The sequence below is a fragment of the Sinohyriopsis cumingii genome, chromosome 9, assembly GCF_028554795.1.
Source record: "Sinohyriopsis cumingii isolate HCF-2022 chromosome 9, ASM2855479v2, whole genome shotgun sequence".
In the NCBI taxonomy this organism is placed as follows: Eukaryota; Metazoa; Mollusca; class Bivalvia; order Unionida; family Unionidae; genus Sinohyriopsis; species Sinohyriopsis cumingii.
Window position 1 is genome coordinate 7,098,305 of NC_142969.1, and position 17,098 is coordinate 7,115,402.

Below are 17,098 nucleotides of genomic sequence, written 5' to 3' on the forward strand. Positions count from 1 at the left end.
TATGTGTAATGCATTACAACGTATACTCGCTAATTATTCATTTGTATATATAACAATGTAGTTCTGTTTTACTGTATAAAAAACAAGACGAAGGGTATTACGGAGCGGGCAAACTCGTTGATTTAATGTACGTTACCGATATCAAGATTAAATCAAGACTCGAACTTTGATATGGTGCCGAGTTTAACCTGTCCTGGCACGTACAATTTCATGATATCAGTTGTGCATGTAGACCCAAAAAGAGTGAGTTTAATGACTACATTATTAAACAAAAGCTAGGCCCTCACACTTACATCATAATGGACATAATATAGAAACGTACAAATAAAGGAATCGGTCATTTTTCGAACGAATAATGACTGAAAGTTTCTTAATTTGCTCTTTCGTTATTCATGAGTTAAGCTAAAATGAATTCAGTTGGTATTAACACCTATAAAAAAAATACGGTAAGAACACCTTTTATTCCATACCTGTATAGTCAGCATAGTTAGCTGGACGGTAGGAAATGTAGTCGTTAATATAAGACCAAAATAGAAACACATATAGAAATTAGTAATTTTCCTGGTATTTTGCACACGCGTATTAAAATGAAATTCTCATTACTTACGTATTTATGAGCAATAATTTTAATAATCGCAGAGAAGTAAGCAAATAACAAAATGTGATATTTAAAAAAATTGGGTATTGTTTTCCATAACAGTGCGATTTGAAGAAGAAAGGCAATCTCGTGGTCTTCCCATACCAAACGATTTTGAAGGAGACAGACTATCGGTGTCGCCTTTTGTTTCTATGTGCAGGAATTCGATTCACTGTCAGAGTAACGTACGATTTTATTGCTTATAAAATTTCAAGATCCATGCGGAAAGATTCTTACTTGGGATAAGTACGGGTATATCAAATTATCTAAGTCTGTATCAGCTGTGTAATACAAAAGTACATCAAGTTATCTAAGTCTGTATCAGCTGTGTATTACAAAAGTACATCAAGTTATCTAAGTATGCATCAGCTGTGTAATACAAAAGTACATCAAGTTATCTAAGTCTGTATCAGCTGTGTATTACAAAAGTACATCAAGTTATCTAAGTATGCATCAGCTGTGTAATAACAGAGTATATCAAGTTATCTAAGTCTGCATCAGTTGTGTAATACAAGAGTACATCAAGTTATCTAAGTCTGCATCAGCTGTGTAATACAAGAGTACATCAAGTTATCTAAGTCTGTATAAGCTGTGTAATACAAGAGTGCATCAAGTTATCTAAGTCTGCATCAGTTGTGTAATACAAGAGTACATCAAGTTATCTAAGTCTGCATCAGCTGTGTAATACAAGAGTATATCAAGTTATCTAAGTCTGCATCAGTTGTGTAATACAAGAGTACATCAAGTTATCTAAGTCTGCATCAGCTGTGTAATACAAGCCTATATGAAGCAGAATAATGCCCATACCACGTGAATGTACTGTTAATAGTCGTCACTAACAAGGACGCTGACCATGCATGGAAACCTTGTGGTTTACATGAGCTCGTATCGTTGCTTAAAACTGATCTGTCATACATGTACTATATAATAGTACATGTATGACAGGTCAGTTGTAAGCAACGATACGAGCTCATGTGGTGGCTTAATGTGGTAAGACTATCGTGAACAGCAAAGAATGATGAACACAACTGCAAGTAAAAACGCTTATTGCAGCTAAATACCGATTTCCGTAGTCTATGCAGCATTAAACGACAGTTTGTGTGTAATAGTAAGACTATATCTTTATAGCATTTCAAATACTTACATGAAAAGAAGGCGAGTATTTCGTGTCCCTAGGATCCGAATTATATACCCCGCTGCAGCAAAGCCAAGATACATGAATCCGACAGCTATGGAAAACCACAGATTTAACTTGGACTCCTGTTCAACGCAATCCGACGGAAATTCTGCTTTTGCAATGTCTTCCCCTGTCCCATCCGATACATTTGCATTTGAATTTGCGAACGTAATTCTCAGAACACCGTTAGACCTTTCAATATGATTGTAGCTGATATTGTTTACACTCGTGTTTGGAATCAACGATTCCCCTTGTATATTATTTGAGGAGGCCATGGGTTGACATTCCGAATGATAAAAACCTTCCTCCTTCAACACAAATACTAGTGATCCCCATCCAAAGATAATACCACCGAAGCAGACGATTTCTACAAACGACCAAATAATACATAATTTGGGAAATTTCTTATACAGCTCCATTGTTGCTTGTCCCTTTCTCAAGTTCAAGGTAAAATTGGTAAATTGCTGTTTCCCAAAATGTTGTATCTTTGTAGAATACTGCTAATTATTCGTATAAAGCTCTTGGTAAATTTTGTATCGCTCAACCCGGTACTGGTTGCAGCAGCTTCCGTAATTCAGTTTCCAGGACTGAAATGAAAAGGTAAAAGGTCAATTTTATTATGCTTATTTCCGCTATAATAACTCCCAAAAACTAAACGGTTTTCTCCCTTGGATCTCATGTCCGTCATCTTATCGGGCAACTGGAATGCATCAAAAGTACTTTTGACGGATACTTTGATTTTGGATGAAACAAGAAAATCTTGAAATGTTCTAATGCACCACATACAGAAACCAAACCATAATGCCTTACCTACATGCAAAACTTCACTGACTGCTCCGGTGGATTAAGTGGTTAGAAAGTCGCCACGAATGCGGTATATCGTGGGTTCGAATCCCGGCCGAGTGATACCAAAGACTTTAAAAATTATATTAGTAGTTGCCTCGTTTGGCGCTCAGCATCAAGAGGTTAATATTAGTATTGGTTGGTCTAGTGTCAGGATAATGTGACTGGGTGGGGCATCATGCTACATGCGGTATGATGCCCCAGTGGGGGGACAACACTATAAACTATCACACTGCAGACTTCGTAGCGATATGACTAAAACTGTTAAAGTTACGCCACAAATTTCAATTTTTTCCTAACTGATTTTTTTGGGTGGTAATTGTAAGGGAAGTGTTATCATGTTATCTTTTGTTCTGGTTTATGCAGTAGTACTCGAAGTAAGACCACTGCGGTTGCCGCCGCGGGTACGGGAGGTCGCGGGTTCTAACACTTACCGAATCATATCAAAGACTGATAAAACAGGTACTAGCAGCTGCCTCGCTTGGCGCACAGCATTAAGAGGTTAGTGTTAGCATTGGTCGGCTTAGCGTCAGGATAATCTCACCGGGTGGGACGTGACGCTACATGTCTGCGGCATGATGCCCCAGTGCTAGACATCACCACTATAAATTGCCACACTGCAGACATCTTAGCGATTGAGTGGAAATTGTTAAAGCTATGTTAAAATCCAAATCTCTCTCTCTCCTGCCCCCCACACAGACATGTTTGACTTGAAGTGAGCTTTGCGCATTCCCAAAAAATCGTTACAATTTAAATTTAACTAGTGTTTCAGAACACTCAGATAAAGCGAATCCGTTCACAACAAAACAAACATTGGTCCCAAATTTCAATTTTGCACTAGAAAGCTCCTATACTCACTTCAAGATTGGATATGTATTTTAAATTCCTTTCTTTTCATACTTTGCAGGCGGAAACCAACATAACAGTATTTGGAAGGAACATAAGTTATTAAGCTAAGTTTGAATTAAATATAAAAAGGAAGTTGCTTTGTTAATTGTTTGCACTAACACGTACACAGACACCTATGTTCTCTCATTATTATTAACGTGTGCTATGCGTGCTCAGCCATTTAACCGCGTCATCATCAGCAACATGCAGCGCCTGCAGTCCACCGGAGAACTTTGTCAATGAACAGTTGTTCACAGTGTGTGACATGGTCTGAAGAGCTCCACAGCAACAGGAAGAGTTACCGGCCTGGCCCCATCGGACAAGGTTGACTGCACAACACCCATGTCCTGTCTGAAAGCGTATCAGTGTGGTCCATACATATCGTGGAAGGTTGAAGGCCGGATGGCAGACAGATGGCTCAGCTACGAGGGATTGGCTTACAAGATCTGTTGAAGACCACTCAACACTCCATGCTTAAATAGCTATCAAATCCTGCGGCAACGGACCTAACCAGATTGGGCGTATCGAAGCCAAGCAAACTGCTGGATGTGAGGTGATGTCCATGTACAGTGGAAGTTTCTCACTAGCATAGACCTTAACTAACACTGTTCTCTCATAATTACATATCGCTCTAGTCATATCAGCGCTTTTCTTATTTACACACGCGCACACAACTTATTCATGCAGTCTCTTTTAAATAACGCGTAACTCACGTGGAAAACATTAACACGTTATTTCGGCTCGACAAATTTGCCAGGTTGTGGTCTTGCGGAGGGGGAGGGGGAGGGGGCTAAAATATGTGGCTACCATCTGTAATGACTAGCTGGTACCTCTACTTGCAAGGAACTTCGGTGTCTCAGTGCTTAACTTGCCTGACTCGCGGATGCATAAGTACATCAAACAGTTCCCCAAAGTGTTGCTACAAAATATCTGAAATACAAACGACACTATGTGGAATATCTGCATACATGAGACGCGAATTCGTACAAAAAGCAAATCAGATCCGATTAAGGTAACATGGTATAAGCATGTATCGTTGCAGCAAGGTGAGTTTGTCTCCGCGTGACACCAAGTGATGAATATTTCCGGACGGAATCACCACGTATGGGTACAGACATCACGCGATTGTCAATCAAACTTATGACTAACGTTCAAGAACGTTGGCTACCGCATTGATATACTAGTACTTTAAAATAGACCTTGGTGCTAGTTCTGTATCAGCTGAAATGACTTGCATATCCTCTCCCTGTTTGGCGGCTTTGCTGCTTGTTTGTTAGCGGGTGTTAAACGGTAACATATAGTATGTCCTAGAACATCAACCCTGTCTGAAACCACAAATATACCAGTGGACCATAGCACGACACTGCCAGACTTGCGGCTTCCCTGGTGCAAACGGATACCAAATGAAATTGTTTCCAAGTCGATCTAAGCGCAGTGGATGCAAAATCAATTTATACGTAACGGTGACCGCCTTTTCCGGAATCGACTAAACAGGTTTTTATCCGATTCTGCGTGGGGTCTCATTATCTAATATTTGTATGATTGATGTAAATTGTGTACTTTGTTTGTGATATATCTCTAAATCTGGATACGAGACCTCATTACCAAGCACTGTGCGTACTGATTTCCGAAAAACCGTTCCGCAAGATCCCAAAGATCCCACCGAGCTTGGTCACGTGTTCAATACGAACCCGCACCTTATGTTTTCTTGACAACACAACAACAGTTCCGATAAATTCTTTACCTGAATCGACTTGCAACAACCGTGGCCATGCAAATGACGAACATGCATAAATATGTTTAAGCGCTTAAGCGAAACTTGTTTAATCTTTAGACGTCAATGACTCAGTTCCCTTGTATCCTATGGCAACATCTACGATAGTTAATGTATACTTTGTATTCGTACCCGGCAGCGATCGTGTGAAAGAAACAAAAGAGCAACATGATGAACCTAGATGTTCTTCACTCAAACCAGCAGCGACAAAATCTTCCTTGGTGTGGATGGATAAATTTACCACAATGCTTGATTAGTCAACTATGAAATTCTGAACTCCAGTTTAACCGCTCCAATAACCATCAGGACTGTAGTATATTGTGGACAAAATCCGTTCAGAAAGCATGTCTGCTTATCAATATATGTTACCTCCAATGAACGAACTTTATCCACCACCTCCTAAAACAGCCTTAACCTGCACATCTCATTTGATGATGCGACTGTTTGTTCGTTCCTCGAGTGTGAAACAAAGCAAATTACAGTCATGGATTAGATCCATATCAGTACTTTGACGCGCCCAGATATCATGTTGATGTTAGAAGCATGCTCATGTCGGTAACACCTGGCATCAACATGTCGGTAACACCTGGCATCACCATGATTTACATGTGCCTCCCCAGGCTTTGTTTGGTTCCGAGAATCAAGTATATATAGCCGCGAACCAGGCCTGCAGTAATGGTATCCAGGGATTTTCTTTCAACCGCGGTATTTACTCCATGGTGTTCCTGGTAGCTTTGTTAATGCAGTTGCGGTTGTTTAGGCTCTGCATGTCTACGACAAGAAGGTCCTACATAAGTGAACTTATATGTTCCAAACCGAATACAAGTTCGCTCGATTGCGGCTCTGTTACTATTTGTTAAAAGTTCTAACTGGACTTGCAATACCTATTTTTATGTTGCATCGTATAGAATATTAAAACATGAGTGCGTTGCACAAAAGTTATTTTATACAACCGTTATAAATTAACTGATATTTAGATGTAACAAAACCGCCATAGATCAACTGAACTTTTACGCGGGTGAAAGTGTAAACACAAACATGTCAAAGATTTGTTACAGTATATACAAAGTGCACGGGGAGACCACACAGCAGGAATGGAACAAACGTTTGCACTACTGATTAAACCAACAAAAGAAAATCGTAGTCAAGACTGTGGAAACTGGAATAAGGTGAGAATACTGCAGGCACCAATGTCAAGATGATGGGAACACAACAGCGACCTGGTCAGGTATGCACCAGACCAATTAACGAAAATACGAGAGAAATAAATAGAAACCGGAAGAGGAAGTTGGGGTGTCACTTGCTTTTGTTCCACAAGAATAACCATCCGAGTACGCATCAAAGTTAAAATCAAACCTTCAACAATTAAAACAACCAGCACAACATCAAATCTTGAAAACCTTATATGGTTTGCAGTTAATTCACCTGGCCCAAAACAATTAAAATAATATACACTGGAGCTTGAACTACCATCAGATACGTGCCCGATTTATATCAAAGAGTATTGGCATGGGTATACAAGGAGTGGGATGGGCACAAACACACAATCAAGGCTTTCCGAAAACCCAACGAACATGACCCAATTTGGCGTGCTGATTGTATTGCTGCTGGCAGAGTTGTGTTGTTACAATTAGCATTATGGATGCCAGTAATACTTCTTTCAGTGCCTGCCGAAACATATTTGTTGTCGTTTATCAGTGCTGGAGACACATTACCGTTTCCATTTAGGACGTATGAAGGAAACTTTCAGCAATCACCATGCTAAATACCATCACATCAAAAAATGAACGCATCAAGACATGTTTTTTGTAGCATTTCAAACTGTAGATCGGTTGCGTGGTGGATATTATGTAACTGAAATGACATCTGACCGGCTATGGGCGTCAGAAAATTTCCTTACGATTAAACTGGTATCAAGAACCGCTTAAGAACTGTATCAATAATTATGTCGCACGTGCATACCAAAACCTGCAATCATTCATGGGCCGGGATGAAAACATTGACAGCGGTCTACAGATTTCCCAGCATAATTTTGCTGTGTTGTTCCCAGTTTATTACTTTCGCTGGAACACCTCGACCTGTATAGTTTATGGTTGATCTGCACTTTCATGCACATGCACCTGATGTCATCGCGGACAATTCGGCGCCCGTTGCATCGGTTCCTGGTGGTTACATATGCACTGCTGTGATTCTCTCTGATAAGCTGCTATTGTTGGAGGGCTCAGCTGGTCGAATGAATCTCACTGACGCACCAGTGGAAAAGAGGTGCTGTAATTAAATTGCATGATTACCAAAAATGTACAACGACAATTTTAAAGTTGGTCTTAGGCCACAGCAGCTTACGAAAGAAAGAAGCGAAATAAGAAATGACTGATGGTCGAACTGAGACTTTCTCATATACAGTTAACTGGAAATGACTCCTAATATTTAACCCAAACACAACTTAGTCAACTAAATGCAGCCGAATAAAATAACACTTCGGTGACATTAAAATTTTCTAACTCTGTGTTGACTCAAAAACAACGGTGCAGTATTACCATTCCTCTTAGCAATATCCAGCGTTGTATCTGCTGGGGCTCGTGCGGTTTCAAAATGCTCTTTCGTATAGCACAATGGATGTCTTTGAAAAAGACCGCTTAACTTTACGTTAACGAAAAAAAAAGAAGAGGAAAATGTCCTCGATTACCAAGAACGACAAGCTGAATCACCCCAGATTGAGGTGTTCGACTACCACAACTCTCAAAAGGCTACGCGTCATTTAACCAAGTGTGATTTACTCAAAATAGTAGGGTCAACCATTCCCGTTGTATCTTTATTCGGAATGAACTGGCATAGATGATTCACCGCGCGTGGGAAACCAGTATCATCAATCTTGATTTGACAACATGACCATTAGGTTGCATACGTGGTGACAACCAATCATCTGTTGTATTTTGACTCGTACGGGCTTTAGCCACCACTTGACGCTGATGACTATTTAACCTAAGCCGGAAAAAAACCCTCTGTTTTATTCGACTCAGCCTTTACAAACTTACATGCATGGGCCAATTTGCGAACATCTTGTGACTGAAGCTTTGCCTGCATTTGAGCCTTCACCAACACCAACAGTACTTGGTGATTTCACCCTGTCACTTAGAAGGTACAATTATTAGTATACTAAATGCCTATTAGTATACTAAATACCTGTTATTAAAAAAATTGCAGACTTTACTCAGCCCAACGCGGCCCGGATAAGGATGTAAGAAGGTTTGCCACCAAAACGGAGTTTCCCGAGTTTATCACCCGGTTGTTGCTGAAAAACTAAACCGTCTAACCTGGGGATTCAAGATATTGTTGTGAGGTTGCAAGGCGCGGCCGCAATAAGCCTGGTATAAATCAGCACAATCGGAAGAATTTAAGAATTCGTAAATGGTCGACTCATTTCAGTTATATTGAAAAATTTTCGATAGACCTGAATACCACATGATAAAAGTGCGCGAGTCTGGACCATGCTTCTTTATTCTAACCGAAAATAACGGTGGATGGAGTAAAACAACAATGCTAATAAATGACCAGCGACATCGTGATTAGCAACCACATGTACCATACATCACCAAAACAGGTATTCATCAATTTTTGTTTACATTTACAGTTTCAACATCATTAATCAGTTTAAACGATTTGATATCTATTAGGAGGGTATTAACAAGTTTTAGCGCTTGTGCTTAAAATTAGATTCATTATTACATGTTAAGTGAAGGATTCTGGCCGACGTGCTGGGTCGGCTGACTGCGGATGTTAAAACCGATAATATTTTCGTTACACTTTTCGATGAATATCTACTTCCGAGCGGTGTTAACAGGTCATCGTATACGCTCCTGTATAATGTAAGCGAAGGTATGCTAGAAATGGACAATTGGGACCATCTTGATTTATCACTACCAACTCTAGGCCAGCGTCGTGTTGTAGTATTAACAAGAAAAAAAAAATCACAAAAAATTAAATACAGTCGTTTACTACACCAACAATCACAAAAACCCACCCATGATCCATGGTCTGTTTCTACAACAATGAAGTAGAGTGCACCGACAAAACCACCCCGGTTGCATTCCCCAACGATTATGTTGTACCAATATTGACTCAACGAAGAAGAGGAAAGTCTCGAGTGCTATTCACCAAGGACATATTTGTTCCGGTAACTGTTTTGACAAAGACGAAAGCACTCGATTCAGACACCATTGGATGGCGTAATTGATTTGTTACTATATCAATGTGGTGTTGAACCCTCAGACCCTAACTCGCCGGAGACTTAAATATTCCTAAGGCAGACATTTCCAGTAACTGAATGACAGTAGTTCCAGTTAAAAAAAAAAGAATAAATGGTTAGACGTACCTGTACGTGGTGTGCCTGGGCGGGGTGAGTCTGGACAGCGTCTACCTATCGAGAAATTATACTACGCGATTGCAATAATAGAAGACCTGCGATAGCCCTTTAATTTTACCGACGAGAGAAAATAATAGAAGCAAAATAAAAGCTACCAGACAAAATCACCATGAGAACCGCTCTGCTCATTAAATACCAACGTGTATGTATGATTTTCGGTTCTTTTGTGGACGCGCCGTCGCGATCACTGTAGGTCTGGATGTTGCTGAAATTGTGATGAATTACATCAACAGGAATTGTTGTCTGAACAAGCAACCGGTGTGTCTTGTAGAGGTTAAACAATTTCATTATATTTACATAACCGAATACACGTCTTTTCTGAACTTCTCGTAGCAGCACAAGGTGGTCTCAGCACCATTACTAAGTTGTGCTCGATGGCTACTGAGGATAAAATAATTAACATGGCGGAGTTCGGAACCTTTGGCCGAAATGGAAAACTACATGAGCTTCCGGGCACAGATACTAAATCAAGGTGCCAGTGACCAGACTAATTTACAATAAATATTGTCTGCGACGCCCCGTCTATCACTGTCTTAGCCTCACTTGTAATCTATGGATGATATGTTTCGTAAAAAAATAATCATAATAAACATTGTGTGCGACTCATATTGAAATACACCAGTGTGCAATTGATTTTGTTTACGAAACTGTATTTCACCTTTGGCCAGCCATAACAGACCAACATAAACACAGTAACCAACCGTAATGCACTGATTCGCAAGTGACAGTGTGTTGTAACATGTTTATGTGGCTGGTTAGGTTTGTTGTTGGAGTGATTGTGTTTTATTGTTTATCGTACCATATAGCATGTACTAACTTGTGACGATCTGGGTAAAAGTAGTAATGGAACGAGTTGTCCCATTATGATTTAAAAGTCCCATTGTAACCCTACTTCTCTTATTACACTTATTTGCAGGTCGACAGTGCCTTTTATATAACACCTTGATGTTGCTTTGAATAATGTACCCGTCTCTTTGTATTCATTGGTTTAAAGTGAATTTTGTAATGTAACAATAGTAAATTCTTCGTTATATCGTGTTTTAATTCTTTACCTTATTTTGCACGAGAATCCCCGGCCGAGTCATACCAAAGACTTACAAAATCGGTACTAACAGCTGCCTCGATTGGCGCTCAGCATTAAGAGGTTAGTGTTAGGACTGGTCGGCCCGGTGTCAGGATAATGTGACTGGGTGGGACATCATGCTACATGTCTGCGGCATGATGCCCCAGTGCTAGACATCACTATAAACTGCCACATTGCAGACATCGTAGCGATATGACTGAAAAATTGTTAAAGCTACGTTAAAAATCCAAATCACACACACATCACACTTTGCACGAGAACCGTGAATCAGCAGTGCCTGTAGGTTCTACACTAAAGGCATTAACTTTCAAGTGCGGCTTGGACGTTTGCCATAAAAGGAAACAAATAGCTTGTTTACAAAAGCGTGACCGGATTAAGGTTTACACTATGTAGTTGGGCCATAGCTAACTATACATCTTAATTACTTCTAACTGATAGGAGTACGTAGTTTACATTAGAAAAATACATATAAGAAAAATATTTAAACAGTTGCCGCTAGAAAAAAAATATGTTGTCTTTGCTTTTAGTTTTGAAAACCTTAACCAAAAGATTCACATTTAGTTAAACCCGTAACATGTGCTTCTAAAGTTGAGGTCACTCGTCCGTAACAGTAAGGACCAATGTATTTGCATAAGGACGACTACGGCCTGGAGGACACCGGATCATTTTTAAAGGGGTTGTTTCAAAATGAATTAAATTTGTTTTAGCTATTTATAACCAGAATATTAAAATCTAGGTACACCTATCGGATAAAATGAACTACACCTTTCTGCAGTACTCGTCTGAAGTCATATGGCCGAAATACATTACATGTAAATACAGATAAGCATACATATTATAACGTGGACTCGCCTTCGCGACTACTGTGTATAGTATTGTTTTTCTCAGGTGTAACTGAAGTAAAGTGTACATAGTACTGGCAGGTACATTTAACCAATGTAAAAATCAACAACAACAACAAGCTGTCACATTGTTGTAATGCAAGTTTACACGATACAACTCATATGTATTCCTAACTTACTTAATACATATAAAGTAGCGCTATCAATGAGTGACATCGACATTTATGAGTAAAACAATAAGATAAATATATATTAAGGAAATACGGTAGTAGCAACACATAACGGGTCAGGAAAGACAAAAAAAAAAAAAAAACCCTCAGCGGATTTCAGATACAACCATTTAGAAAGCTGTTACCAATTAGGGTTTGCATACAGTGGTGAAAGCACAAATAACGTACCTTCTAGTCCGATATTAGTACTGCGTCCAAGGGTTAATTCCACGCAGAGAATGTTCCGCATCTGTTGTATAAATAGTACACGATCAATAAGACAGCCGGCACAAACCGGTGTCCTTCTACGGCAAAGTTTTGTTATATAGGTCAACACACATTAATACCGTCGTTGCACGGTACGATACGATTACAGTAGTATTAACAAGGCGAACGACATTTTTACGGGGTTTTATTGTGATGGACACAGCTCAAACCCAAATTAGATGTTTAATTTGTAACTCAAATCTTGACCACAAAAATATGAGCTGTAAACCCCCTTTGTTTGCCTCATCCTGGTCCTTTGGATGCTTGTAAATATTCTGCTAGCCGTATCTGCACGTTTATGAATAAAGTTCAAAAATTGTAAAGCGCACAGGGAGATCTGCCAGTGATGGCAGATAAGGGTTTTTGTTGTTTGCCGGTGGACAAGACTTATCTATATATTCCTTATAGTATAACGGTTGATGCATTGACATATATTAAGGAAATCTGTATGTACTTAACTTAAAACCCCACTCTCTTCTTACACTTATAATTGTGTCACCTTATGAAAAGACATGAATTTGAATTGACATATTACACATAATACGTAGAAACTTACATTATTTTAGGTAAATTGTAACGGTACGCCCCTCACTTGCAAGAGGTGTGGGTTGATTAGCGGATTATACCTTCTTTCAAGGTGTGTGCTTATTTCGGTTCTCGTTATCTAGGAGATGATCGCCCTCGGTCATATTGCCCGGATCGAGTGAACTTATTGGTGGAATAAATATAGATCTGAGCAGATATAGAGAATGACACGAGCCCCCGTACGAAAAGAATTTTAAAAAAAAATCAATTACATAAACACTGGATATAATACAATACATTAAGAATACGCACTTCTTTGGAATAAATCTTTCACCGAATTTCAAAAACACAAATATATTTACAAAAATATCCGATCTGTTTTACTGATATAATTAGTCATCATACGATCTAGTGAACAATCGAAGTCGCTGCCTTGTACAATTGCATAACATGCTTAGCTCTGGTTACCTCCAATTTCGCTGTAGCTGCTCTTTGTCCTTTCGCCCCTTCTTTTCTTGCTTTTTCTTTCTGTTCTCCAACCTTTCGACTGCTTCGCCTCCCTTCCGTCCTCTTTCTTGCTGTGGGTAGGTGGATATTTAAACATGTAGATACGAAGCTAATTGATTTCGTCAGTTCGTATGTACATCTGATGATACGTCTGAAGAGCTATTTTCCCCTTTTAAAATAAAAAGAGAACAACTTAAGTTTTTACGTCGGCCATTCTACTGGGAATTGATCATTCCTCTCCTGATCGTTATCAGATCTTACTATCAGCATTCAAACAGATACCAAAGGCTATTTAGTCGGGCCGAGCATGGCAGACCAAAACAATCCTAGTTCCATAAAATTAATGTATTTCCTAATGGCTAGAACGGTCCCACTCTTGCCTCAATCACACAAATGAATGAATGAAATTCATTACAGGTCGTAATTACGCTATTTCAGCAAATACACACATTCAAGTCTTTATCATACGTGAAATCATTTAAGATCGGTGAATCCTAACGAATTCCCGTAACTCGTATCAATAAAGTTATACATGAATTCTTAGAATACCCAATTCCTATACAAACAAGACGACATATTCAAACAACTAGTCAACTTATATGAAGGTTATGCATAAATTCTTAGAATACCCAATTCGTATACAAACAGGACGACAAATTCGAACAATTCGACAATCTTATATAAAGAAGATTATTATACGAATACACACACACACACACACATATATATATATATATATATATATATATATATATATATATATATATATATATATATATATATATATATATATATATATATATATTACTCAACACAGTTATAATTGTATCAAGAGAATTGATTTCCGAATTTAAACAAACTAAATTTATGCACATATTATAAAAAATTCTAGCAAAACATTATAACGGTATCAACGAATTTAGTGAAATTAACGCAAGTACCTTTTGTGCTTTTAACGTTTTTCTCTACTTCCGCCAAAAATTGTTACCGTTGAGCCTTCAGACCTCCGATCCATTGGACAAGTGTTTTACGAGAGAGAATATCTTTCAGATTCCTCTCGGAGTCCACGTACGGTTACTCTTGCAGAAAAGCTTAGACTAATTAGATATTTTTGATGTGGCGATATTAAAACTAGGAAATTTAGTGTGGGGAAACACGCCCCTTATTTATTGTAACCAATCAGGATTAAATCAATTTGCCGCCTTTTGTAACTAGGCGCCAAATCTTGGGTCAATTTGACATTCTACGTTACGACTAACGGTTCATGGAAATTTTCAATTTGTGACAGTTCCACTATGAAATCTTAGTTTAACCATGCCCATAATAGTCCGTCTGGCTGTTATATAAACAAAAGTGTAATTAGCCCCCTACCGTTCCTGACCAGACATTGAGAAATTCTCGCAGTATAAAGATTTAACAAGCTTCTGTCTTCATAAATCTAATTAATTGTCTCAAACTAACGAGTTGTTCATAGATGGACATAAATTTGCCCCCTCACTTAAATTCACAAATATTACTTCATGAGGAAGCTGAATTATTGTTGAGGAAACAAAACAAAGCTGTAAAATCTCTCTCTCTCTCTCTCTCTCTACATACCTACCTGTCTGTCTGTCTGTCTACCTACATTCCTATCTACCTTCCTACCTACCTACCTATCTATCTATCTATCTATCTATCTATCTATCTATCTATCTATCTATCAGTCACCTAACTTTCCAAAATGGGGTTGTGTCCATTGTTTATTACTCCGGTTGTGAAATGTTTGAACATTTTTTAAATCGATATCAATACAGATTAATGCTTCGATGTTAATAGCTGAACAATTAGGTCTGGGATTTAGGAAAGGAAATGCAGATTTTCCGTCTTTTTGTTTTTCGATTATCTTTCACCATCTAGCAACAATGAGTTGATACGTAGACAATATCCTCATCATAAAATAGGGAGTAGGAGTAGGCGGTGGTAGGTTGAGCGGAAGAGGAGGGGCTGGTGGTATGGAAAGGGGGGAAGTATTGGACTGCAAGTTGACGTTGTGTTTATACATGTAACATCAAAATAAAAAGCTCACATTTATTTTTTCTTGGAGATGTCTTGTCATACTGGACCACACAAATAGTCGACGACGAAGAAGAGGCGGAGGAGGAAAAGTGCAAGTTAAAGAAGAAGAAGAAAGGAGAAAATAAAAAATAGACGAAACAACTGGAGAACGATCATTACTGTATTTATTAATGTTTTGATTTTGGTTGTCAGAGTTTTTTAGTTACTATGAGACGGATAACATGGAAGATTACTGAAAAGAATGGGTCCGTTTTGTCTCCGACAACGATAAAGCTAATTAACCATAATTATGTAATTAAATTTAATTATTATAAATACAAATGGGTAAAAGATGTAAATTCAACTTTATCACTCAGGTATATGTTTTCTTTTCGTTCTTCACTCAAAAGGGTTACATATTCACTACAAAATTTCGAGTCAAGACAACTTTATTGCAGAATGTATGACGTCAACCAGCAAGTATTAGTATAAAACTTTATTGCACACTATGCTAATATTTTGAATCTTTTTTAAAGCCCCTAGTAAGTATTTATATATTTATAGGCACTATAAATGACTGATTGTATCGTTTCATGCACAGACAAATCACTCGTACTCAGACTGAACAAACATGGCTTAGTACGCACTCAGTTTTCCAAATGCAGTTTTGTTTTTGTTCAGCTTACAGTTTTCGAATTGTAAAGGTTTTTATACATTGATTCCTGCATGCCGTTGCATAATTTAGTACTGTTTGTATCAAACACTGCTGTCAACCCCATTTACTAATTATCATGCATAACGATAATGGTCTAGAGAATTTACGCTCCAGATGAAGGAGACACACTACAATCTATCGAAGTGAATGGACAGCAGTTAACTGTGACCTTTTGATGACAACAGGAGAAGCAAACGCCGTAACTATCCAGGACATCAATGTCAACTGAAGACAGCTTCACTATCCAGGACATCAATGTTATCTGAAGACAGATATAGTATCTAGGACATCATTACATGTCAAGTGAAGACTGCTACACTATCCAGGACATCAGTGTTATCTGAAGACAGATATAGTATCTAGGACATCATTACATGTCAACTGAAGACTGCTACACTGTCCAGGACATCATTACATGTCAAGTGAAGACTGCTACACTATCCAGGACATCAGTGTTATCTGAAGACAGATATAGTATCTAGGACATCATTACATGTCAAATGAAGACTGCTACACTATCCAGGACATCATTACATGTCAAGTGAAGACTGCTACACTATCCAGGACATCAGTGTTATCTGAAGACAAATATAGTATCTAGGACATCATTACATGTCAACTGAAGACTGCTACACTGTCCAGGACATCATTACATGTCAAGTGAAGACTGATACACTATCCAGGACATCAGTGTTATCTGAAGACAGATATAGTATCTAGGACATCATTACATGTCAACTGAAGACTGCTACACTGTCCAGGACATCATTACATGTCAAGTGAAGACTGCTACACTATCCAGGACATCAGAGTGAAACGAAGACAGCTACACTATCCAGGACGTCAACGTCAACTGAAGACAGCTACACTATCCAGGACATCAGCGTCAACCGAAGACACCTACACTATCTAGGACACCATTACATGTCAACTGAAGACAACTATACTATCCGGGACATCAGCGTCAACTGAAGACAGCTACACTATCCAGGACATCAACGTCAACTGAAGACAGCTACACTATCCAGGACATCAGCGTCAACTGAAGACAGCTACACTATCTAGGACATCATTACATGTCAACTGAAGACAGCTACACCATCCAGGACATCAAAATCAACTGAAGACAGCTACACTATCCAGGACATCAGTTTTGCCACGAGAAAGCTCTTT

At 38.7% G+C, this 17,098-nt stretch overlaps 1 protein-coding gene across 2 annotated transcripts in view; it reads right to left on the bottom strand.

The window, feature by feature from the left end:
* Positions 1–12,345, bottom strand: part of LOC149791222 (equilibrative nucleobase transporter 1-like) — a 55,927-nt gene extending 43,582 nt beyond the window's left edge. For both annotated transcript variants that reach the window (XR_016423324.1, XM_089969696.1), the window contains exons 1-2: positions 12,067–12,345; positions 1,782–2,401 (exon numbers count right to left, since the gene is read on the bottom strand). Coding sequence is in view for 1 of the 2 variants with exons in the window: in XM_089969696.1 (XP_089825822.1) it covers positions 1,782–2,233 (452 nt within the window). In the remaining variant the exon portion in view is untranslated. The remainder of the gene's footprint in view (positions 1–1,781; positions 2,402–12,066) is intronic.
* Between the last annotated feature and the right edge of the window lie 4,753 nt (positions 12,346–17,098).